Consider the following 25,861-nt stretch of genomic DNA (forward strand, 5'->3'; position numbering starts at 1 on the left):
AGCCAGAGGCGGAAACGAGCATCGCTCCGGAGCGACTCCGACTCAAGAGGAGGAAGAGGAGGAAGAGGAGGAGGAGGAGCGCTGATGGATTTACCGGCGGGAAGTGGAGTCTAGTGCGGACGCACCGGGTGGACGCGGCAACTATATTCGTCTTTATTCCGTGTTCTGTGAAGGCGCACCGGGAGAGGAGATGCTGGGAGGTGAGTCGCGGAGCGCGTCACACGCATACACGCGCACACACACTCGGTTTAAAAAAATTGCACCTTTCCAACCAGGGATCTGAATATAATCACATTCGATCGATTATCACCTAGAAACGGGCCTACCTAAGGATGCGGTGTTTTTTGCGCATTTCCAGCGACGGAGCGCGCTTTTTACAAAACACACGCACACGCACACACGCGCGCACACCCGGTTGCTGCCTCACGATGTGAACCCGCATCCTGGGTCAGCCGGTGATGCTGCTGAGGATGAAGATGCGAATGAAGATGGGTCGCTTTATTTTCCCGGGACGACGCGGTTCCCCGGTTTTTATTTCGAGATTGATCACAGTGGGGATTATCGATCTCTAATTGATTCGTCCATTAACAACAACCCGGGCTCGTTTATAATCAGTCAGCGTCAAATATTTCCCCCTCATCGATCGAATGATCGAACGGAGGAGCCGCTTCTCCTTTTTATTTGACTTACCGCCACGTCTTCTTCTGTTCCCGTGTCGATTGATCACCTCAGCTCACTAGCCACTCATCAATTATCAGTTAAGAAGGACATCGCCGTTTATCAAATTCCTGTTGGAAACGCGGCAATACCGGATGGTTTCTTTTCCGGACAGAGCGGCTCCTATGCGTTTAAAAGTTAAAAATCAGATTTCGGTTGAAAGCCGATTATTTATTTATCTCTTGCTTTTCCAACGAGGAAGATTCTGCAAACTATCTGCTACGACATGGATTTTTTTTTTATTCTGCCCTTTCCGCCCCACTTCAAAGTATATTGTTGTAACAAATAAGTAATAAGCATGTGCCTTATGAATCCAAAATAGATTATAAGTTCCTTATAAATTGAAAAATACCAAATAAAAAGTCCCCGCTGAAGATGAAATCCAGTGTGAGGGGTGAAGAACACCTCCTGTCTCCTCAAATCAAAACCCTGACATGGGTGAAGAAGGATGATCCAGGGATCTTCAGCTATCTCTGACGCGGAAGAAAAGTCTTCATCTTTCTGATCAGGACCAGGTCCTGGACCGACGGATTGATCAGTAGCGATTTATCTCAAGCTTGTAACCCAACAATCGATGCAGGTCCTCCCTTAATTACAAAAATGTAATTATCGACCCTTGGAGCTGAAGGAATGATTGAGAGGATTATCATCTGTTGATTGTAATCTTTTTGCGGTTTCGCGAAGCAGCAGCTTTTTCAATTTCACCAGGCACAGAAAGTGACCTTTGACCCCTGAGTTTACTGGAACACATGTAGGACGGTTACTGCAGTATTATTCCGTATTACTTGCAGTATTTGTCGGGTAATTACAGTCATTTCAACCCTGCGTTATTCTCTTACAATTCTTATATCCAGATACCAAATGAGAAACAAAATTATTTCAGTTAATTATTGAAGCAGGAAAAAAAGTGAACCGGTCTCATTTAATTTATGTGAACAGTTTTATCGGATTTATTTAAATCTAGACAGCATAAAATATTTTCCTACCCGTTCTTCATATTTCTGCAGATCCTAATCCATAATTATTACTGACGTCCTGTCGAAAATCAAAACAAGTTTGAAGATTAACATCTTGATTTTCTTCTTGAAGCTAGCTTTGATATTCCGGCAGACTTCTACGCGGCATGTGAATTAAAAAAAAAAAAAAGATACATTTACACTTAAACATCAAATTTACTGCGTTATAACTGGGGTTTAAACCAAAACGGCTAATATTACTGATATATCAGCATTTTTGATGTTAAGCACAAGTTATATATTGTTGTATTATATATATTTATTTCTTTTTATTTATTTTTTTTACATTTATTCATTTATATATCTTTTTTTTTTACATTATTAATCTTTTGCAGACATTTTATCTGCATTTAAGCCATCATTGAAGAACCATGAGCAGTGAACCACCACTTTATTATTTATTATCATAATTTTTTTTAACTGAAGTTGCAACCGCAGAATGTGACCATCGGTGTCTGGGGGAAGGAAGGAGTTGATTATGAACAGGAAGTTGTGATGCGTAGGGAACGGTTTTTGGATCTGACATGGATCCAGCTCTGACCAGACACAAAAAGGTTCTGAGAGAATGCAAGCACGCTTTCAGAACATCTGGTCGAAGTTCATTAAAACGAGAACAAAGACAGAAATGCCGGAGGAGAGTTTAGCTATCAGCGTTAGCCGTCTGCTGGTCCGTAGCTGTCCTTCAGATGTTCTCTCCTCTTTATTCAAGTTTGGGAAGCAGCTTCAACCCATCGTCATTCAATGCAAGTGATGATTGGGCCTCTCTGCGCTTTGAACGGGGATAGACAATCTAATCTCTTGTAGATAATCTAAGATAGCGAATGTTATGGGTTCTTGCATCGCATCAGTCTCTGGCCACTTTTTCTGTAAATCGGCCCATCAATCAAACCCACAGGAAATGCTCTTGATCTTGGCAAAATGGCTGACACGTTTTCCTCGGCACCCATAGGGTTATTTTCGCACATTTAGCCGACAAAGTTGTCCGTTTTGATTGTTAGCCAATGAACCACTGGTCGGAGAACCTTCAAGTAAGAATGAACAGAGACCATTGTCTCACTTTTCTCTGGTTAGGTGGTTTCCATTCCCATTCCCAGCTAGTAGGTTCACCAAAGACTCGAAATTGTGCCCGTCCAGGTTATTTCCTGTGTACCGGCCCAATGACAGCTGTGATTAGTGATTTTTTGCAGTTTTTTTTTTGCACCACAAATGAAATCATGTACCTGACTGGAGACCAAAGGACTTTCTTAAAATCGTTAATTTCACATTTTAACTAAGAATTCCCAATAAAACATCCCAGTAGATTGTAGCCGCCTTTCTGCGGGGTGTCAAGCTGCCAGACAGATAATCCCAGATTAATCTATGATGAGAATAAATGACAGGCAGCATCGTATCTGGACATGATGGATGCCGAGCGTCGGAGGCGGGAAATCGATGGCTCATAAATGTTATCTCTCGTCCGGAGAGGCGGTGGCGAATGTCAAACCGCCGGCATCAATAAATTGGATTTTGTCATGGATGGAGAAGTTTGATGGCTACGTTGGAAAGCTATCTCTTCCTTTAATGTACCCTCTGCTTTATGCCCTTCTTGGTCAAAGGTCATCATTTTAGAATCATTCAGCATGAGTTCCAAATCAAAGCAGTTCCATTTTTTTCAGACAGCTTTGTTTTCTTAAATCTCGTGCCAATTATTTTATTTTGTTTTGATCCTGAAACCGGCGCCTTTAACTTGCAGGAAATGAGCTGAATGTGTACAAAACCTGCGGGAGGCGAGTGGGGAAATTAGCAAGAAAAGGAAAATGTGCCGAAATAAGGGTGAAATTCCGAAACATAATAATCACTGTGTGGTATCTGTTTCTTACAGCGTGGATATTCTTCTTTCTCATTGAGGAGGGTTTGGCTCTGGCCCAGAGGACCAAAGGTAACTTCTTCTCCGTCTTTGCCATTCTTTTTCTGTCCATCCCCCCCCCCCCACTGGTCACCACCAACCATCTGTCTTCTGCGTTCCAAGACTCCCTGAGCGAACATGGCGGCCAGAGCCCGAATCAGAACGACTGCGGTACCTGGGTGCGCAACATCAACGGCGGGGTTTTCACGTCGCCCAATTACCCCAACTCCTATCCAGCCAATAAGGAGTGTGTTTACATCCTGGAAGGTAAACCGGGGGAGGAGGGTACTGTGACCAAACCTGGATTTAATTTGGAATACCTTTCTAGTCTGAGGTGATTGAAGAATTCGAGATCACGGCAGAGTGTTTTCACACACACGATTACATGTGAGCTGTCTGTCCTTGGCGTGTTCCAGCCAAGGAGGACAGCGGAGGCGGCAGCCCATAACTCCTTGAGAACACCACAGATTCATCTCAGGACTCCTGGGTTTGTTTCGCCAGGAAACTCTGCCTTTTAGAAGGGAAAGCACCAAAGAGAGGAGCTGCAGGCCTATCCTCAGCAGATCCGAATAGCTCCGTGTCCTTGCAGGAGCGTTTTGTGTTTTGTTTTTTTTGTTTTTTTTTCGCCCAGATGTACGGCATCCATCAGAAGCCGCGGGGTAAACAATGGCTAGGAGGAGGAGGTTAGCGCTTGATGTTCGCGCACCGAAGCGACTGTTTGCCAACGGAGTGGAAATCAAACATGCAGATGAGATGCCAATTGTATTCTTTTTTTTCTATTCCACTGGCAGCTCAAGGGCTCCCCCTTGTGGACCAAAAAGGAAATCCTGACTGGTTCTGCCGGAGGGTGAAGCTGTACATCTTAGGACCTTTCATTTTCTATTATTTGGCCTTAAATGACTTTAGCTATGTTTACATCCAGGCTTTTGTTGTTCACTTCTAGCTAATCAGATAGCTTTGTCATCATAATTTGTGGCAAGTGAGATGCAGGGATGGTGTCGTGCCCCCGACCCCCTCATCAGCTCCACAGATTAACTGATTATTATTCCTGCCCTTTTGTGTCGGAAGATGTGTGTGTCAATGTGTATGTGTATGTGAGTTTCTTCATTTGTGTGGATGCGCATCTTTTTAACGTTTCATTGTGCGAATGCCTGTGTGTGTCTTCGTATAATTATGCAGGTGCATGGATGCGTGCTTGCGTGTGTGTGCGTGTGTGTGACTGCGTGCGTGTGTTTGTGTGTGTGTGCATGCGTGCAAACATCCATGCATGTGTGTGTGTGCTTGCGTCTGTGCGTGTTTGTCTATCCATATTTCTGTTATGTACACGCATTAGGCCTCATGATGCTTCACATGGGTGTGTGTGTGTGTGTGTGTGTGTGTGTGTGTGTGCGTGCATGTGCATAGACATGTTTACACGTATGCCTGGATATGTATATGTGTATGAGTGCAAGTGTGTGAATGTGTGTGTTTGTGCATGCGTACAAACATGCTAATGTGTGTGTGTGCATAGATGTCTGTCTCTCCATATCTGCCCTTTAGTGTCGGAAGTATGACTTTCTTTATCTGTGTGTATGTGTATCTTTTTTATGTGACAGTGTGCATATGCCTGTGTGTGTCTTTGTATAACTGTGCTCTTGCTTGCGCGCCTGCTTGGATGTGTGTGTGTGTGGTTGTGTGCTTCATCATCCATTTCAGTGTGTGACTTTTAGTTTGTGTTTGTCCTTTTATGTCTCGCATGTGTGTGTAGGTGCGCTTTTGTTCCTGTATGTAGCTGTGTGTGTGTGTGTGTGTGTGTGTGTGTGTGTGTGTGTTGGTGTGTGTATACATGTGCATGCATGCAAACATGCTTATGTGTGTGCATGCATGCGTGCAGACACATTAATACATGTGCCTTGATGTGTGTACATGTGTGTATGCATGTGTTCACACGTTGGTGTGTGTGTGTATTATATCTGCTTTTGCAGACATATGTGGATTTATGTGCCTGTGCCTGTGTGTGTGTGTGTGTGTGTGTGTGTGTCTGTGTGTGTGTGTTTGTGTGTGTGTGTGTGTGTGCACGTCCGTGTGTGTGTGTGTTAGTGTGTGCGTGCATGCGTGCGCGTGCACGCATGTGGGTGCAACACTAAAGCCTCAGAGAGTAAGTGTAGGGAGGTGTAGTCAGTCGAGACACTCATTGGAGCAGAAAAACTCAAGTTCATAGACAAGACATGGAGGAAATTGTTTTTGCTGTTTTTTTTTGCATTATGTTTTTCTGCACTCATGATCTCTGACCCCACCATTTTCACAAGGATGGCGATTCTCCGTGCCAAAGATGATTCACCTCCAGCTTCTCTGTTCGACTGATTCCTCTCCCGAGGCAGTGCTGAGTGCCCTGGTTAAATATTCCTGAGAGTGAGTGTGTGTGTGTGTGTGTGTGTGTGTGTGTGTGTGTGTGTGTGTGTGTATGTGTGTGTGTGTGTATGTGTGTGTGTGTGTGTGTGTGTGTGTGTGTGTGTGTGTGTGACCATTCTGAATCTGCACGACAGTTGAACTTGTGAACTGCGAATGAGATTCTCAGCTTCAAACAGAAAAAATCTGCTCACATTTTGGCCTGAAAGCGTTTTTTTCTGCTTTCAAACACAATGAGATTATACCCATATTTGTTTTTCTGTGTGTGTGTTTTTTTAATCTCTTTTAAAGGTAAATAACACAAAATTTAGAAGATTGAATTGCCGCCTTGAACGGGATTACCATTTAATTATTCAGGAAAACAGACAGGAAACCAGAGGAGGAACAGAAATAACAAAATACAGAGCAGATAAATCATCCAGGCAGCTTTTTCATTCCAATTCCAGAAACAAGCAGCAGATTAAATGTATCTCAACTAGGGGTTAGCAGGATGTTTTGCAGCTACTTTGTTTAGGCAATTAGACAATCAACATTTTGCTGACGTTGATTGTCTTACCTCATCTGTCAGCCTGACCATCACCACCTCAAACAAAAAGGGGCTCAGAGCTGATCCGTGATGGAGTCCCACCTCCAACTTGAACTCCTCTGTTAAACCTACAGCACACATCACCACTGTCTAACATCTTGCATACATGTCCTGCACCAATCTAACAAACTTCTCTGCCACTCCAGACTTCATCATACAACACCAGAGTTCTACTGTCTGTTTTTTTCTAGGTCTACAAAAGCACAATGCAGCTCCCTCTGGCCTTCTCTGTACTTCTCTATTAGCATTCCTAAAGCAAATACTACATCTGTAGTAATTTTGTAGGCATGAAACCATACTGCTGCACACAAGTGCTTACTTCTGTTGTCAGTCTAGTGTACATTACTCTTCAGATTCTTCTTCTCTTTTTGGCGTTTCCCTTCAGGGGTCACCACAGTGAATCAACCTTTTCCATCTTACCCTATTCTCTGTATCTTCCTCTCTCACACCAACTACCTTCATATCCTCTCTCACTACGTCCATAAATCTTCTCTTTGGTCTTCCTCTAGACCTCCTGCCTGGCACCTCAAATTCCAGCATCCGTCTACTAATATATTCACTATCCCTCCTCTGTACATGGCCAAACCATCTCAGTCTGGCTTCTCTGACCTTCTCTCCAAAACATCTAACATGTGCTGATGGACTCATTCCTGATCCTATTCCTCCCAGTCACCTCCAAAGAGAATCTCAGGATCTGCATCTCTGCAACCTCCAGCTCTGCCTCCTGTCTTTTTGTCATCGTCACTGTTTCTAGGTCATACAGCATCGCTGGTCTCACCACTGTCTTTCTGTCACCTCTGTCACCTTTCCTTTCATTCTGGCTTATAGTCTTCTATCTAATAGTACCCCTGAAACGTTTCTCCACCCTTTCCAACCTGCTTGAACCCGTATTTTCTACCTCTTTTCCTTACTCTATGTTGCTCCGGACTGTTGCAGTAAGTACTTGAAATCCTCCAACTTCTTGATCTCCACTCCGTTCCACCCTCATTCCTCTCATCTCCACTGCATTCCACCCAGGCTCTCCTCATTCACTCACATATACTCTGTCTTGCTGTGACGAACCTTCATCCCTCTTCTTTCCAGAGCATACCTCCACTTCAATAGATTTTCCTCAACCTGTTTTCTGCTCTCACTACAGATAACAATGTCATCTGCAATCATCATGGCCCAAGGAGATTCCTGTCTAACCTCATCTGTCGGCCTGTCCATCAATACTGCAAACAACAAGGGGCTCGAATCTCATCCCTGATGGAGTCCCACCTCCACCTTGAACTTCTCTGTTGCCCCTACAGCACACTGCACCACTATCTCATAGCTAGCATGTATGTCCTGCACCAGTCTAAACATACTTCCTGCCACTCCAGATTTCCTCATACAATACCACAGCACCTCTCTTGGCTTCCTGTCATATGCTTTTTCTAGGTCTACAAAGACACAATCCAGCTTCCTCTGGCCTTCCCTGTATTTCTCTATTAGCATTCTCAAAGCAAATACTGCATCTGTAGTACTCTTTCTAGGCATGAAGTTCTGTGCTGCTCACAAATGCTGACTTGTGCTCTCAGTCGAGTTTCCACTACTTTTACCCATAACTTCATTGTATTGCTCATCAACTTTATCCCTCTATAGTGACTGCAATTCTCCACATACCCCTTATTCTTAAAAATGGGCATTTCCTCACCATTCCTCAGGCATTTTCTCACTTTCTAAGATCCTGTTGAATAATCTTGCCAGAAACTCTGTTGCTGCCATTGCCAACCACTTCCATACCTCCACATGTATATCATCAGGACCAACTGCCTTTCCACTCTTGATCCTGTTCGATGCCTTCTTCACTTATGGTCTACAATAATCACCTCTTCTACCCTTCCCTCTCTTTCATTTTCCTCATTCATCAGCTCTTCAAATGTAGTCTTTCCACCATCCCATCACTCATCTGGCATCTGTCAATACATTTCCCACTCTATCCTTAATCACCAAGATGTGCTGTACATCCTTTCCATCTTTATCTCTCTGTTTTGCCAATCTATATAAATCATTCTCTCCCTCCTTACTGTCCAATCAAGCATGCAAGTCATTGTTCACCCTTTGTTTTGCCTTTGTCACCTCTATCTTTACCTTATGCTTAATCGCCCCGTACTCCTGTCTGTTCTGCTCAGTCCCCTCAGTATCCAACTTGTTTTTTTTGCTAACTGCTTTCTCTGTATTAGTCCAACACTTTCTCATTCCTCCATCAAGTCTCCTTATCTTCTTTCCTTCCAGATGACACACCAAGTACTCTCCTACATATCTTCCTAATCACATTCGCTGTAGTTATCCAGTCATCTGGAAGCTCTCCCTGACCACCCAGAGCCTTTCTCAACTCCTCCCCTTTTTAAGCTTCCTTGTCACCAGAGTCCTCCTACAAACCACCATCCTATGCTGTCTGACTCCACTCTCACGTACCACTGCTTTGCAGTCACTGGTCTCTTTCAGGTTACCTTGTCCATACAAAATGTAGTCTACCTGTGTCCACCTCCCTCTGCGCTTATAAGTTACCCTTTGTTCCTACTTTTTCTGGAAAAAAGTGTTCATTACAGCCACTTCCATCCACCACCATCTATCCCTCTGGATACCAAACTTGCCCATCATTTCTTCATCAACTCTACTGTCTGTACCAATTACCACTCAATTACCACTATATTCTGCATCACTTCATCTATCTCATTCCAGAACTTCTCCTTCTACTCTAATTCACACTCATAGCCACTAACAACATTGAGCATCACACCTTCAATTTCCAGTTTCAGACTCATAAGTCATTTTCCCATTCTTTTCACCACCAGAACATTCCTAGTGAACTCCTCCTTCAAGATAACTCCTACTTTTTTTCTCTTCATGTACCATGTTAGTACAACTTAAAAGGGGCTCCTAAGCTTCAAGCCTCGCTACCTTTCCACCTGGTCTCTTGGACACACAGTATATCCACCTTCCTTCCATTAACCAACTAACCTTTTCCTGTCGTCGTCCCAATATTCAAAGTCCCTACTCTCAGTCCCAGGCTCTTTCCTTTCCTCTTCTCTCTCTCCTCTCTCCTGTGTCAATGGCAGTCCTGTCAACCCATCCCTGGATCAATTTCGTGTGGGATTTTTAGGTTTGATTCTCATATTTGGCTTTGGCAAAAATTTTACATCAGATGTCCTTCCTGATGCAACCCTCTGCATTTATTGGGACTGGCTCAGGGAGACGCTGGCCTGTGCCCCCCTGAGGCTGCATTACACTACTCTTTCTTTTTACACTGCTCTTTACACTTTACACTTCTCCCATTGCTATGTGAAATTCTGGGAGATGGTAAAAGGCAAGGACAATGTGCATGATGACATTTAATGTCCTTGTGAGAGGTGCAAATAGTATGGTATATTGTCAACGACTGTTTTTTTCTGCTTTTTATGTTAAAGTCATATCCCATCATAATAACCACCCCCTAAACTTTGCCCCCCCCCCCCCCCCCAAAAGCCCTCCCCCGACAGAGGATCCAGCTGGCCTTTGATAAGAATTACTTCATCGAGCCGTCGTTCGAGTGCCGCTTCGACCACATCGAGATCCGGGACGGGCCGTTCAGCTTTTCGCCACTCATTGACCGGTTCTGCGGCGGGAAAAACCCAGGCCAGGTGACATCGACTGGCCGATTCATGTGGATCAAGTTCACCAGCGATGATGAACTGGACGGACTTGGATTCCGCATCAAATACACCTTCATTGCAGGTACAATAATACGCAATAATAATGGTGAGAGACAGCACCATCTTCTTTGTGCTACTTTAATTTTCAAAATTGTAAAATGTGCAAAAATCCAAGATTCTCAATGAGGGAATTTAAGTCTAAACTGTCAAGAATGATTTCATCAGATGGCCTTTAAATAAAAGGTCACGATTTCTACTAGAATGTTTGGTATCATTCTTAAAATCCAATATATATTTCTTTGATCCATCTCCGGATCTGTCAGTCAGCAGGTTTCAAACCTCTGTGGGAGTGAGATGAAGGAGGCTCCGAATGCACAATGTTCTCCTCCCGAATGTCTCGTTCCCCGACAGGTTTCTGATGGTCACCGGCGAAGAGACGTCTGAACGCATCGCACAACATCACACAGCCTGGCTACGTGTGTGTGTGTGTGTGTGTGTGTGTGTGTGTGTGTGTGTGTGTGTGTGTGTGTGTGTGTGTGTGTTTGTGTGTGTGTTTCATCAGGCAGCTGATATTAGCTTCAAACATTTCCATCTATGCTTTATCTCCACCGCCTTAATGGGATCTTATCTCCTGTTCTCTGCTTACCAATTTCTGAAAGTAATACGCGCATCTCATCGTTCCAGACCCTGATTTCCATCTGCACGTGGGCGGACTGCTAAACCCCATCCCAGGTAAGAACCGCCGTGCTTGCGGAGAGACGGCAGGTTCAGAATCCCCTTCCTGTGTTCCGTTCTTTGATCCACTGGCTGCTGTAATTCCACCTTCAATCCATTACCTCTTCATTTCAGTCCAACTTTAGTTCACCCTAGATTCTTTACCTCTTTTTTGGCCCCTTAAATTGTTTATGTCCTTGATCTTGTAGCCTTCACCTTCTCAGTGGCCTCCTCCATCTGCTTGTCCCATCCCTTCTTGAGAATGCTGCATTGTGACAGATTTTGGCGATTATGGGTCTGTGTATTTGTGTATGGCAGTGGCCGTCGGTGTGTATCACTTTGTGCTTAAGTGTGTCTATGTTGGTGTGTAGGCGTGTGTCATCTCTCTCAGGTTCCTGGTTGGACCTGAAGTTTGTGGATGGTCAAAAATACTCTGAAGCCTTATTACTATGTCATTACTATGTAACAATTTCGACTAGGTCAGAAATGGTACACCGGTAGATCATCCAATAGTCATCTGACCTCTTCCTCTTTCTTTTTCCAGACTGCCAATTCGAAATCGGAGGTTTTGACGGGATTATTCGCTCCAGTCAGGTGGAGGAAGAGGAGCGGGTGAAGCCCGGTGACGCCCTTGACTGCATCTGGACCATCAGGGCTCCGCCTCAGTCCAAGGTCAGAACCCCATGGGCTCCTCTGAGGAGCACGTTGTTCATCAGTTCCCTCGTTTGCGTTTTCTGATGAATCACTTGCACAGCATGCCTTTAATGCAGCACAGCGACCAGCAGGAGAAGATAATGGCCTCCTTGGGTGATGAATTGTGATTCTAAGAGCAAGAAGCTCCTTTCAAATTAAAACTTGAATGAGGGGATTTTTTTAAGTCTTCTTTGTCATATTTAGTCATATTTCCTGGATGTCCAATCAGAAAGATTGGACATCCAGGAAATCTGAGAAAATCATTGGCAAAGTAAAGATTTGTCACCAAGGAAATTTTGTTTCTGGACTCAAAGCTGTTCATACTGTTTTGTAATTTGCGTTGATTTGCTGATGTTTCTCCTTCATTAATACATAAATAACGTCTCGCTTTGCTGCTTTTAAGCTGTAATACACATACAAATGCACACACAAGCGCACACACATGTACACACATGTAAAAAACTATAAAAAGCTCTTATTTACTATCAGACTGAGCGATTAACCACTGAGCAGTCACATGTGCACAAATAATGGTTTACATTCACTCGTTATTCACACATGCATTGGCTAACATACTCGTGCGCACACACGCACACACACACACACGCATATAGACACACATGGCCTGCGATGATCTGGATGTCACTTTTCTCTGATCCACAGATGAGGAAGCTTGAAAGAATTTCCTGCCAGCTTCTCTGTTTATCAACAATGTTGTGTTGATTTTAAGTCTTTTAATCCTTTTTGGTCCAATGTATGATTGTGATATTTCCTATTGAGTTTTGGGTGATTATCTTCAACCAGATTTTTGGGGGTTCATTTCCTGAGACTCTTTTGGTGATCTTTTCTGATTGTGGGAAATAATTTCTCACTCAACCGTGGCACTTTCCTGTCTATTTCTGGGTTATTTATTGACTGGGGTTGCAATTTTGTTCCAACACTATGGGGCTGTCCTTTAGTTTGGTTCACTTCCATGCTGCATTTTGACCAAATCATCCCAACAATGCCATGTGGTTGCGACAATCCTGACGTGGTGATGCATCTTCCAGCTGGATTGCCGCCCAACAACAAGCAGAAAAGAAGACAACAGGGACGCGAACCGTCGGTCCAGTAGGTAGAACAAGGAAGGGAAACTTCTGTGATATGCAGTGACATCGGCCAACATGGTGGCGCAGAGGTTACCACTTCTGCCCGACAGCGAGAAGGCTGCCGGTTCTGAACCTTTGACCAGGGGCCTTCCATGTTTTCATGTTCCCCCCATGTCTGTGTGAGTCTCCTCAGAATTCTCGGGTTTCCTTCCACAGCCTAAGCATGCTGCAAAATGGTCCAACCATGTTGCATGTCTCTGCATGTCTTGTGATCAGTCCAGGGTGAACCCTGCCTCTCGCCCAGTGACAGCTGAGATAGGCTTGAGCACCTCAGAAACCCCAAATGTGACATAAACGGTGTAGATAATGAATGAATTAATGAATACTCTGACATTGTTTTCTACACAACACCAAAACATACAAGTGATGGTGGACTCGCTGGTCCGCCCGGGGCTTCTTGTCACACAAAGGGGCTGTGTGGCATAGAGGATAAGTGCAGTTATCCTTGTGCTAGCCAAGTGTTGTTTAACAAGATGCTGAACCCCTGACCTCGCATCGCTAAGTGACTGCCAATACCTCATGGTTAATCCATGTTGGTTAAATGCAGAGAAATTATCTTCTGTATGGATCATGAAAGCAAGAAAAAAGCCAGATAAGGCTACTTGCTAGCAGCCATGATAACATGATTTACTGGTTGGTTTGATTGTTGTGATGACATTCTCTGGCTGATCGATGGCCAGCAATCTGTTGATGTCACATTTTAGTGCTTTGCTCCCTTGGTGCCTCACCAGCGTGGTTACTAAAGAAGTACCGTTTACTAGAAACCAGTCATGTCGAGTCAAGCGTTGCTGGAACTATATCCTAGAAAAGAGTTTATGGTCTCTTAGCCTTAGGGCAACACTTTTCAACTTTAAAACCCGCCACTGCCATTTTCTCCATGGAATATTGTCACATCAACCTCTAGTTTCCTAATTCTCATGATGCACTGTGCTCTGCTTCTGGCCTTTTCTGTCTGCGATCGTACTTAAAGCAAACCACACAGGTGGTTTAGGTTTGATATATTGAGTTGATTTTTATGGCTGTTCCTCCCAGATTCCCTGGGTCATTTTCTGTTGGGGGCTGCAGGAACAGCTGAGCGCCTTGTCTTCTTTTTCCAGAAACAATTTTCATTCAAAGGCTTTACTTCCAACCACAGTAAAAAGGTTCTGACATGAATTTTGGATGACTTCCTAGTTAGATAGATGCTCTTCCTTTCAGTCCTCGGCGGGCCGTGTGATCACAAATACCCCCGTGTCTTCACTAAACCTCCACTTCCTTTCACCCCCATAGATATACCTGCGCTTCATGGAGTACCAGATGGAACACTCCAACGAGTGCAAAAAGAACTTTGTGGCCATCTATGACGGCAGCAGCGCCATCGAGAACCTGAAGGCGAAGTTCTGCAGCACTGTGGCCAACGACGTCATGCTGGACAACGGCGTGGGTGTCGTGCGGATGTGGGCTGATGAGAAGAGCCGACTCAGCCGCTTCCGAATGCTCTTCACCTCCTTCGTTGATCGTGAGTGTCTGAAAATGTGTCGAGAGGGGAGCAGTCAATGGCCGTTAGACGGAGTCTCTCAGTTCTCCAGAAGCAGAAAATCCAGTGCAGGCAAGATGTCTGACCTGCACAGGTGCCATCAAAACCCTGTCAGCATGAATGATTCATAATTCACCATATATAAATTGGTTTGATCCCAAGACTGGGAGCACTAAGAGGGTAGTCGATAACATCATTTTTAAGTTCCAAATTTAGGAGCTACCAACAATTCTAGAACAATTTACAGACTTTTGTCAAGTGAGGACTTTAAACCTGATTTTTCCTGACATTTTTCTACCTTCCTAAAAGTCATTGGGAAGGAAAAAAATAAAAATATATTTCATTTTATTGTTAGATTTAATACAGACTTTGATTGATTTTGGTTTAATTCACTTAATTGGAGACCATTGGAGATCATGAAGGTTTTCATGAAAGGTTGACTCAGGAACCATTCCTATGGAACCCAGGCCAGGTCCGAGAGGAGAAGGCTGTGTGTGAGGTCGTTCAGCAGGCATGCGGTCTCAGTCAATCAGAAAGGTGGGCTGAACATAGATATTTGGGTTGACCTTAAAGGGGTCGTAGAGATGAGAGGGGACATAAGGACAAAGAGGGAGCACAAACGAGGGTGATACGAAAGGGGGGAGGTTCATGTCATGGAGGGAGGGGTAAATGTGGGGGATATCAAGATGTAAGGGGGTAAAGAAATGGGAGGATGTATAAAAATGCAAATTGGGATTAAAGATGTGGGGGCGTATAAAGAGGTGGGATTGTGAAAAGACGTAAGCATGCGCAGCATGTAGCGAGGCACAGAAACGTGGGGGGTATATGGATCAGAATCAGAATCACATTTGTCCCTGAGGGGCAATTGAAGGACTCATGGGGTAGCATGAGTATCAGACAAAGGAGCCAGCTTTTGTAATACAGTTTTATAAATAAAACCATGCAATAGACTGTACATGTATACAACTGGTTGCACAAAGGCCATAGACAACAGTGTACATCTTTGCATTGCACTGAAATTGTGGAGCTCAACAGCTTCAGAAACAAAAGTTGCCGTCCTCCTCTTGGTTTTTGCAGCCAGGGCAGTGGAGTCTGAGGGGAGCCATTCAAATGCTGGGAACAGGGTATGGGATGGATCCTGAAAGCTGTAGGGTGATAGAGGGGCGCTAGCGGGTGAAGGAGAAGTTCATTGTACTCTCAATGAAGGAGTTGTAGAATGTGATCAGTATGAAATTATTCATGTCAAATGACCTCAGCCAACTCAGCAGGTATTGCCACTGATGAAATGTTCTGAGGGTCTCCTCAGTGATTGAGGAGGAGGTTGTTAAAGATGGTGCGCATCTGTACGCCTTCGCTATTGCTACTGGTTCCTCCTGGATAGAGGTGGTGACTGCCTCTGCCAGCTGCCTTTGTCCGCTGGAGAAGGTCACTACCATGTCTTTGGTCTTACTCACATTCACCTCAAGGCATGAGGCTTTGCACATGTGTGAGAAGTCCTGGAGAGCTGAACTGTGGTGGACTGAGGGACCAGACTGAAGGGACAGGAGGACATTGTCATCAGCAAATTTCACCAGGTACGAGTTTGGATGGGTGGACTTACCATCATCCATAAAGAGGATGAAGAGCTGGGGAGACAGGATTGCAGCCTTTTGGTGAGCCGGTGGAGGTGAAGAGGGTGTCAGATGAGTTGGTGGTTGGGATGGAAACTGGTCATCAGCTTCTCAGTCATTATATGGGGCTGCAGGGTATTTAAGGCGGAGGAGATGAGTTTTTACAGATCACTCCATGGCCTTTACTGCCAGAGAGGTGAGAGCCACAGGCCTAAGGTCATTCAGGACATTTGCAATACCCTTCTTTGCCATGGGAATCATTGAGTGATTCCACATGTGGGGCACTGTGCTGCAGGATAGGGAGTTTTGGAAAAGGAGATGGAATACTCCTCCCACCTGCTTGGGCTTAAGGGTCCGTTCACATCTCCTGTCTGGTACAGGGTCTGTGTTGATCTTTAATTTTCTCAAGGGCTCTTGCCCCCTCCTCTGTGGTTTAGACCAGGGCAAAGCTGTCCGGTTTGAGAGATGAGGCCTGTGCTTACAGCTGGGAGCTGTTGTCACCTCACATCAAATAAAGGAGTTGAGTTCATTGGCGAGTGAGGATTGGTTACTCCCTGAGGTCTGGATGGGTGAACAACTGGGGAGAAAAGTCTTCATTATTACCATATTTTTGATCCCCTGCCAAAGTGAGCGGAGATCTCTTTGTAGAACGGTGTGCTCCATCTTGTTTTTATGATTGCAGCTTGGCAGTTTTTATGGCGCATTTGACCTTGTTAATCTCTGTCTTCTCAGCTTCAGAGCTGGTAAAGAAGATTCTTTTTTTTTTTTTTTATTTAGAATCTCTTTCTGCTCTTTGGCCACCTATGGTTTGTTGTTACCAAACATGGTGACCTTTTTGGCAGGTATGATGCAGTCTGCAAAAAAGGAAATGTATGCCAACACAGTCCTCATTGCTCATGGATATTACTGGACAACTGTCAATGCTGTGCGGTGTCCAACTTTTTAATGCCTTTTGTCACATTTGTCTGCTTGTCTTACCAGTGATGATTAGCAGAGACGAGGAGGGAGATGGGGACACTTTGTAGACATCTGGGGAAAACGCTTGACAAATGTTACGGATCCTTCCCAAATGGGTTTTACTATTGACACACTGATGGAATCCCTTCAGAGCTTTGTCCAGTGAGAAGTGATTGAAATCACCCGTGATTATTTTTCTTCTTCTGCGAGAGAGAAATGACGATTGAAAGCATCTTTTGGGCCATTTGAGCAATTTTTCCACTCACCTTTTTCTGTATGTGTACTTTTCCGTATTTTTTTTTGTTATTTTCTGGCTTTGTTTTTTCTGTACATGTTCCCAATTTTTGACTGCTTTGTTTGATTGTTTGGGTCCAGGAGGTGTGCCCGCACACTGATTGCTGTGGTTGGCCTCCTGAAATCAGAGGTGCTCGTCCACCAGCTGATTGCTAGCGGGATGATCATCAGTGATACCGTCTTGCAGGTTCCTCCCCTGTCCGCACCCTCGACGTATCTAATGTGTTGCCATTCACTCCAAACAGTCTGAAGGAAAATGACCTCAAAAGGTTTGGGAAGTTCGCCAGTGGCTTTAACACAGTGAGCCTGGGGAACAAGGATCCTAGGCTGAAGCACATTCAGTCCCTGAGGAGGCAGGTTTTCATGCTTTTTGAGGCGCCATCAAAAACCCCTGAGGTTTATCTCTAACTCAGTGTGAAGTGCAGAGATGACTCATATATGGTGTATGCCAGTTCAGGGCAGATGAAATGTTTTGAAAGTGGAGAAGTGGGCCACAAAACGAGTTGCTTGTCCACACAAGAATGCAGAATCAGAGAGCAATTCGGTTAATGATGGCTGAATGATGGAGCCACAGGCTTCCGCCACGGCTGGGGCTGCTTCTCTCGCTGAGCCGCGTGCGGGGGCTGAGGCTGTGGCTGTGGCTGCGCCCGCAGGGGCAGTGACTGCGGCACATATAGGCTCGGCCACCGCGCCTGGCAAAGTATTGGCGCCTGGTGTGGCTGCGTCCACTAGTACCGCGGGTCAAGTGTGCCCAGTTGTCTTTTGCCCGTCAATGGGGACTCAGTGCAATGAGAATGGGGGATGACAGCAGGGACAGGAGAGCTCCCAAGCTTTTCGGGTCACACACATGATGACTAGGGTGATACAGGTGAGACGGGGAGCAAGTTGGGGGAGGACAAAGACATGGAATATGATCTATTTCTGCAAGCCTGCAGAAACAGGTCAGACTTCTGAGGAAGGCAAAAGGCCTAAGTGCAAGGAAAAGGAAGTAGAAACCCATGTATCACTCTTGCTCTTTCAGTCACCCTGTTGAATATCGTGTCCACTTACACACCCTGGTGTCTCTCTTCCCCCATTCATGCCATTTCTTAGGATAGGCCCTTTGAACATCAATGGCTGAAGAGACAGAAACAAGAGAGCACTGATGTCTGATGCCTGTTTCCAGAAAAGGCTGGATTTGCTTTTCCTGCAGGAGATGCACACAGTTCAGAAGGACGAGGTGGACTTGGGTCTATGGTGGGATGGACCCTATTACCTCAGTCACAGAACCACCAAGAGTGCAGTTGTAGCAATTCTCTTCAAGGCCTCAGTCAATGCAGTTTTTCTGTCTTCTGCTGAGGCAGTGAAGCGCCACATGCTGATTGTAAGAGCAGTGCAGAAAGACATGTTCCACACTCTCAAGTATGAACTTTCCATTTACCAGCAGGAAAATATCATAGTTTGTGGAGATTTAATTGTACTCTTGATGAGACTGTTGACAGAATAGGTAGGGAGCCCCATAAACCATCTTCTCCAATCCACCATATCCCCTTATGATCTGCTAGATACTTATAGGATACAAACCCCACAAGCCAGGCAATACATCTGGGTCAGGGCCTGCAGCGGCCTGGTCTCGGTGGTTAGACTTGACAGGTTTTACATTTCTAAGACCCTCCTACCTTGATAGGTCAAATGCCATGTAACTCCAGTTGGCTTTTGCTATCTCCATTTAGTTGCATTTGAGCTAGTCACGACCCCTGGGCAACGGTTCAGGTCGTATTGGCATTTTAACAATAAGACAAGACAGGAGGTCTGTCAAAAGTTCAGTTTTATGGCAGGGATAAAGCGCAGAAGCGCTTTGCACTAGTACCACCAAGAGGCTTGTTAGAGGAGATCCAGAAGCTCATCCTGGATGTTTACTGGTCTGGAAAATTCTGGACCCGAGCGGCAGTCCTCTATCTTCCGGTCACTGAGGGAGGCCAAGGCCTCCCTCACATTTCTAGCAAGGTATCAGCTTTCAGTCCGCACGGAGTAAGGAGCATACTGTATGAGCGTGGACCCAGCTGTCTGGTCACTGCCAAGCTACTCTTGCGAAAGGTTGGGTGGTCAGGCGTGACAGGCAGCTCTTTTTGATGCAGCCGGAGGTTCTCACCCTGCCCAGATTCATGTCATTTTATGGTTCAGTCCTCCAAGCTTGGCAGATCCTAGCATTTCAATGGCTGATGGAGAAGTCTCTGCTCTTTAATAGTTTCCTGAGATCCCTGTCCCTGCATTCCACAGTCCTGAGTCCCAGTCTCAGCAGGTAGGGTCCCCTGAAGCTGGTTAGACTCTCGTAGCAGACTCCATCGTTCTGGATCACACTCAGAGATTGCTGGATGTGCCACCTCTGCCAGGCTGACCACCTGGCTTACCAAAGAAATCTGTGGCACTCTCACTCCCGGTCTGAAGTGTTTAGTGTCAGATCACCCTGCCACAAGCTGTGGAGCAAGAACATCATCTACAGCATGGGTGCCCATACTTTTTTAGCCCACTTTTGTGAGCTTCTCATAAAATGACCAAGTCCAAATGACCTACCAGCAATATATATATACATATAACATACATATACTGTATATATCCACACTACTTGTACTGTCACACATTCTGCGACTTGCGGTTGAGTCGGTTTTTTTTTTTCGTTGTGCGGTTGAGTTTATTTTGAAAGGCTGGGCTCCATGATCGACCCGGGTTGTCGTTCGATCAACCAGTAGATTGGTATTGACATGTTGGGCACCCCTGATCTACAGGTTCCCCATGCTGGCCACAGGTTGGTGAGTGGGTAGACAATGGCAGCCTACTACTGGCATTCGGAATCCCAAGCTTGAAAACTTTTGACTCTTCAGACAAAAACGACCTTTACACAACTTCTGTCAAGGTCCTTAACCTACAGCCCCTATCACAGATGAGGGGCTCAAAGTGAGGGGCAGATTTCTTTGAACCTCTCCGAGGAGGAGCTATCAGGCCCTGTACAAGCCGCAACTGGAAAAGCAGGCAGGTGACTTCTAGCAGATGATTGTGCATGGTGCTATAGCCACAAACACATACAGGGCACAATTTGAGCCTGGGATGACTGTTTGTTTTGTTCACGCCCTGAAACATTGTCTCATTTATTTAGTGAATGCCGCAGCCTGGTGCCACTGATAAGTTTCTTGAAGGGTTTGTTTTTTGTTTTGACTGTTACCTTTACCTCCTAATTATTTATTCTCGGTCCAAGATATTTGAAGACCAACAAGAGGGTGTCAGTTATGCTAAATATTTTATCGGGCCCTGCCAAATTAGCCATTTGGCTGACCCAGAAGAAGAAGGCGATCAAGGGAACAAGAGTCCAGTGGCGGTCTTAAAACACTGATTAAGACTTGCTTAAACGTGGATTTTGATTTCCTCTCTTTCACCGGCAACTTGGGGGGAATTTATTTCTACTAGGGTGAAAGGAGCCATTTTGTGTTCTGTAAACAACTATGGTGAGTTGATGTTGTCATTCTGAGTTGCTCACCTGCCACTGAGCTATACTGAGTATTTTTCATTGTTCTCATTGAATGTATACCTGTTTGATCCCAGGGTTTGAATAAAGGGAATTTATAAAACTCTTCTTCTTCTTCTTCTTCTTCTTCTTCTTCTTCTTCTTCTTCTTCTTCTTCTTCTTCTTCTTCTTCTTCTTCTTCTTCTTCTCCTTCTTCTTCTAATGAATTTTAGGGGCATCTAGGAAGATCCACTCTAGTTTGTCAAGCATATTACTGATGTGTCCAGAGGCGGGGGATGCTTTTGCTCTGGGGTTGATGCAAACCAAGATAAGGGACAGTTGAGGGAATTCAATGGGGAGATAGATGGGCTACAGGGAGACAGCTAGGAGCTCAATGTCTCAATGTGAGTTACATAGTGTCTCCCTAACAACCAGAATCAATGGATGGAGGGGAGTAGGAAGATGTGGTATAAAGACGAAGCGGATAGACATATGTAGGGTGTGGAAAGATGTAGTCTGTACAAGGTGTGGCGTCCTAAAATATATTAAGATGCAGGGGGTATAACGATGTGAGTCGTATCAAGATGTGGGAGGGGGGTCGCAAAATGTGTGTATGGGGGGGCCTCAGGAGAAATCAAAACGTAGGAGGGTAAAAAGATGTGGGATATAAAAATGTATGGGATAAAATGGGGGTTCACAAAGCCCAAAACAGAAAAGATAGAGTTTGAAGGCTTGTAATGCAAAAAGAGTGAGATAAACACCACATCTGCTCAGATTCATGGTTATTTACTCTCTGAAGCTGCGGATAGAGGGAGGGGAGAGGAGGACGACGAAACCGGCTGCAGGATTGATGAAGGCATGTAGAGAATAGTGATTTGAGGCTGGAGCTGAAAGGAGACAAAACAGTGGAACAACAAAATGTCTCACTGCCTCTACAACCAAGTTCCCAACTGGATCAGTCTGGTTTCTCCTCTGCAGGAAACACTGTCTTTGAGGAACAATCACATTAGAAAATAATCCACAAATTAATCAATTCATTTGATTAAAAATCAGCAAAAATAAATCATTATTGTTGTAAACTACAGAAGAAGCTGAAATAAAAGAAAAAAGTGAAGCTATGGTCTATGCCCCATGTCTCCGGGAAATGATGACACCGCTGCAGCTCCTCGCAGGAAAAATGAAACACTCCGATCTTTGCTCAGCTTGAAACCAGTAGAGACATTTCTCCTGAAAAAAAGATACGACGAGAAAATGTCCAGGAAATTAGAATAAATAATTAAAAGTGCTGTTTTAATTTCATCAACTCATGCTGTTTTCTGGTAATAGCACAGAAATTTCTGGTATTTTTGTCTGGTTTATTACAACTTTTATTACAACTATTACAACTTAACCCCCATCACCAGACAACTTTTATAAATGTGGAGTTTATAAAAGTTGTCTGGTACTGGGGTCTCCATCGAGTGTATGATCCCTGGGAAAGCTGCCCCCCACGTCAGGATACATTCTTCTTCTTCTTTTACTTCCTCTTCTTCTTCTTCTTTTCGAATGGATCAGTGAATAATTATAGTAGGGGTTGTTTCATGTAATGTAAATCTGAAAAGCAGTTGTTTTATTTCAATAGTTTAGTTTTGTCTACATTTTATTCAGATTAACTCTTAACGCAAAACCTGAGTTTGGGTGCCTCCTAGTGGCCGTAGGTGGGTCCTTCATCAGCTGTTTGGTTCGTCCTTCGGACGTGGCCTGACTGAATTGATCTGTCATTGATTCTTTACCATTCTCATGAACACCTTGTCTCCTGCCTTCAGCTCCATGTTCCGCCAACACCTTCTTCTGCCACAGCAACATGTGCATCAACAACTCGCTGGTCTGCAACGGAGTCCAAAACTGCGTCTACCCGTGGGATGAAAACCACTGCAAAGGTAGGACAAGTGCACATTGTTATATCTAGGTGGCTTCACATGTCCAACCTCTCATCCTAACCCCTCCCAGAGAAGCGATCCAAGGGCCTTTTCCATCAGATCACAAAGACCCACGGCACAGTCATTGGTGTCTCCTCGGGAATCGTTCTAGTCCTCCTCGTCATCTCCATCCTGGTCCAGATGAAGCAGCCTAGGAAAAAGGTGACTCGTCTTTCCGTAGGTTTTTTCTTTTCTTCTATTCCTCTACTTGAGAAACTTGGAAGAATATTCTCCAACCTGTGTTGGAGAACTGATCTTCTCTGCTAATGCCTCTGCATCCTATTCAAGATCCTATACAGATAATTTAACTCATGTAACTTTAATTGCACTGCAGTTCTGAATAATTAAAGAAAGTCAGCTTTTACTGAGTGCTTTAATAAGGTGATGGGTTTTAGGTAGGAGAAAACTAATCGTCAGCCTGATAATTGCAGGTGTTACAGGCCACACACACACAACATATGTTGTGAATTGCACAGTTGACATGAAGATACAGGATCAGTGTGGAGGGGAAACAAGAGCAGATGGAGGTCACTTTTTGGCAAAAAAGATTCGTCATCCTGCCGATAGGGCGTGTTGACCCACAGAGCTGTATGGTTCCCGATTCTGATCTGGTGCTCTCTCCATATTACCCTGCCTAGGTTCCCTCTGTATTCTCTACCTTCCTTCCACACTCCAGAAAAAGGTCTTTGAAGACTAAGTTGTCCCCTGATGTGATAAGCTGTTTTGATGATGTTGATGTCCTAAAAACTTGCTAAAGTCTTGGTGTTCTGCAGGTCGTTGCTCGCCGGCCGGGGGTCTTCAACAAGGCGGGCTTCCAAGAAGTCTTTGACCCGCCGCACTATGAGCTCTTCTCACTACGCGACAAGGAAATATCCTCTGACCTAGCTGATCTATCTGAGGAGCTGGACAGCTTCCATAAGGTGCGGCGCTCATCGACCATGTCCCGCTGCGTCCATGAGCACCACTGTGGCTCACAAGGGTCTATGGCCACCGGCGGCGGCAGCATGAAGCACAGCCGTACCACCTTGAGCTCCATGGAGCTGTCCTACCACAATGACTTTTCCAAACCGCCGCCCATGAAGACCTTCAACTCTACATCCAGCTACAAGAAGAGCTGCTATGGCTACAAGCAGCACGCACAGACTCATGACTGCGACCAGCAGGTCATCGAGGACCGCGTCACGGAGGAGATACCGTGCGAGATCTACGGGCGGGGCGGAACCGGAGCCACCAGTGGAGTCGGGATGGCAGGAGGTGCATCAGGGATCGCAGGAGGCGGGATCGGAGGCAGTGTGGGGATAACAGGTGGAGTGGCCATGGCAGGGGGAATGGGGATGGGTGGGTGTGTAACCATGGCTGGGCCCAGTGGCATTGCCGGCGGTATTGGCGGCGGAATGGCGGGAGCCTGCGGGACCCTCAGTGTCCGGGGCAACAGTGCTCGCAACAGCACTACCATCGTCGATCCCCAGCAGCGCTCCATGTCCATGGACTTCTAGATGGAGACGGAGAGAAAAGAGGACACAGAGAGTGGAGCTTCAGCTTCCTGTTTTCCCTTAACTTTATTAATAATATTTCCAACAATACTTTCCTCTCAAAACTCTGGAGCTTGCGATGTCTAAGCCAAGGAGGATCACCCTGAACTTCTCTCAAAAAGGAATTCACTTATTTGGCCTGGAGGACCAAGAAGCGCTCCAGTGGTTAGCGTTTCGGCCTCACAGCAAGAAGGATCCTAGTTCGATTCCAACAAGTACAACTGTGTGGAGTTTGCATGTTCTCCCCATGTCTGCGTGGGTTTTCATCCAGGTTCTCCAGTTTCCTCCCACAATCCAAAAACATGCAGCAGGTTTATTAGAAAAAATTGGGAAATTCCCCAAAATGAGTGAGTGAATGGTTGTTTGTTTGTGTATTTCACCCTGATTGACTGGGGACAAATCCAGGGTGACAGCTGGGATAGGCTCCAGCCTGAGTGTACAAGATGGATCGATGGACTCTATATCAACACACTGGATTCAAGGACTCGAAGGGCGTCCCCTGCTGGTCTTCACCCACCTCTTAGCGACCACACCTGGCTTACTGGAGCGAGAGTTGTTGAAGCTCTTCAACGAAGAAGCCACTCATTAAAGGGTGGGGTGCTGATACTGTGTCCAAAAGAAAATTACTTAAGTGTCATAAAAGAACTCATCAACAAGTGCAGCTTTTTATAATCCTCTATGATTCACCGGCCAGTTTGTCCACACACCGAAGGACACCAATGGAGATTTCACGAAATTTTGACCTTTGTAATGCCAAGACACTTGGGAGGGCCAGTAGGATGGGTGGAGACGTTGTGTCCCTGCTGAGAAAAAAACAATAACAAAAACAAAAAACACAACTCATCGTAAAGGAGGAGGAAGAGGTTGATGCATGCAGACCGAGGGATCTACCCAAACACTGAGAGGAGAGAAGGACGGAGAGATGTTGTTGTTTTTATGTTTTTCTTCACCTGCCCTGCACAGATTTAGGATATATAGTGCGTCTCCTGATGATTTATCTGAGTCTTTATTTCTGTGGGTGTGCTGTCCTGTTAGACTGGTGTGTATTCTGAGGTCATCACCACGCTTAGCTTTTTTTTGAAAAAGAAAGTAATTATTAAAACGATAATATTCGGTTTTCACTTCAGAGATTTTTACTGAAATAAGAAGTGGTGGCGGGAGGTGGGGGCATACGTCCCTTTCCTCATTCCTTCCCCAAAAACGTAATGAATCCAGCCTTCATCTCCACGCTTTGAGACCCTCAATCCAGCTGTTGCTGATTTTTATTTATTTATTAAAGTTTTTTTTTATGACTCACCTGGCGCCAACGGCGGTGAAGATAGCATGAAGGTAGTTTTTACTGATAACCTCGCAAACATGCTGGAGGGCGGGGGTGGGGGGTGGGAAGGGGGCCACTCAGTCAGAATGAACACAGAGCATTATTTTGGTAAGAAATAAAAAAAAGGGAAAACACGCACACTGCGAGTGTTGGCTTTCGGGCTACAATTTTACGGAACATGAAAATGGTTGGTGCGGAGACGTGGACTGAATTTAAATAGCAACCGAATCCCGGCCCCTCACCCCAGGATGTAGCCCCCCACCCAATCTGAGTGTAAAACAAGCACAATGTGTTTCCCTACAGACAGACATGTAGCCAATATGGGACTTGTTATGATTTAACCGCTGGTTGTATACTTTCATTCTGTTGAATTAAATGAGTGCTTACTTGCC

The 25,861-nt window shown here is 45.1% G+C and overlaps 1 protein-coding gene across 2 annotated transcripts; it reads left to right on the forward strand.

Annotated features, from left to right (window-relative positions):
* Positions 1-25,861, forward strand: neto2a (neuropilin (NRP) and tolloid (TLL)-like 2a). Of its 2 annotated transcripts, none has more exons than XM_086174840.1 (10): positions 1-200; positions 3,595-3,651; positions 3,742-3,885; positions 10,085-10,333; positions 10,936-10,983; positions 11,510-11,637; positions 14,076-14,304; positions 22,467-22,580; positions 22,651-22,781; positions 23,393-25,861. In XM_086174840.1, the coding sequence occupies exons 1-10, from the start codon at positions 191-193 to the stop codon at positions 24,113-24,115; spliced, it is 1,833 nt and encodes a 610-aa protein (XP_086030966.1). In that variant the 5' UTR covers positions 1-190; the 3' UTR covers positions 24,116-25,861. The 2 variants fall into 2 exon arrangements, with proteins under 2 accessions (XP_086030966.1, XP_086030964.1); XM_086174838.1 differs by having other exon boundaries at positions 47-200; positions 22,651-22,796.

This window comes from Fistularia commersonii, chromosome 27 (assembly GCF_037954325.1).
Source record: "Fistularia commersonii isolate RoL2024-O1a breed Wild chromosome 27, RoL_Fcom_v1.0, whole genome shotgun sequence".
NCBI classification, from domain to species: Eukaryota; Metazoa; Chordata; class Actinopteri; order Syngnathiformes; family Fistulariidae; genus Fistularia; species Fistularia commersonii.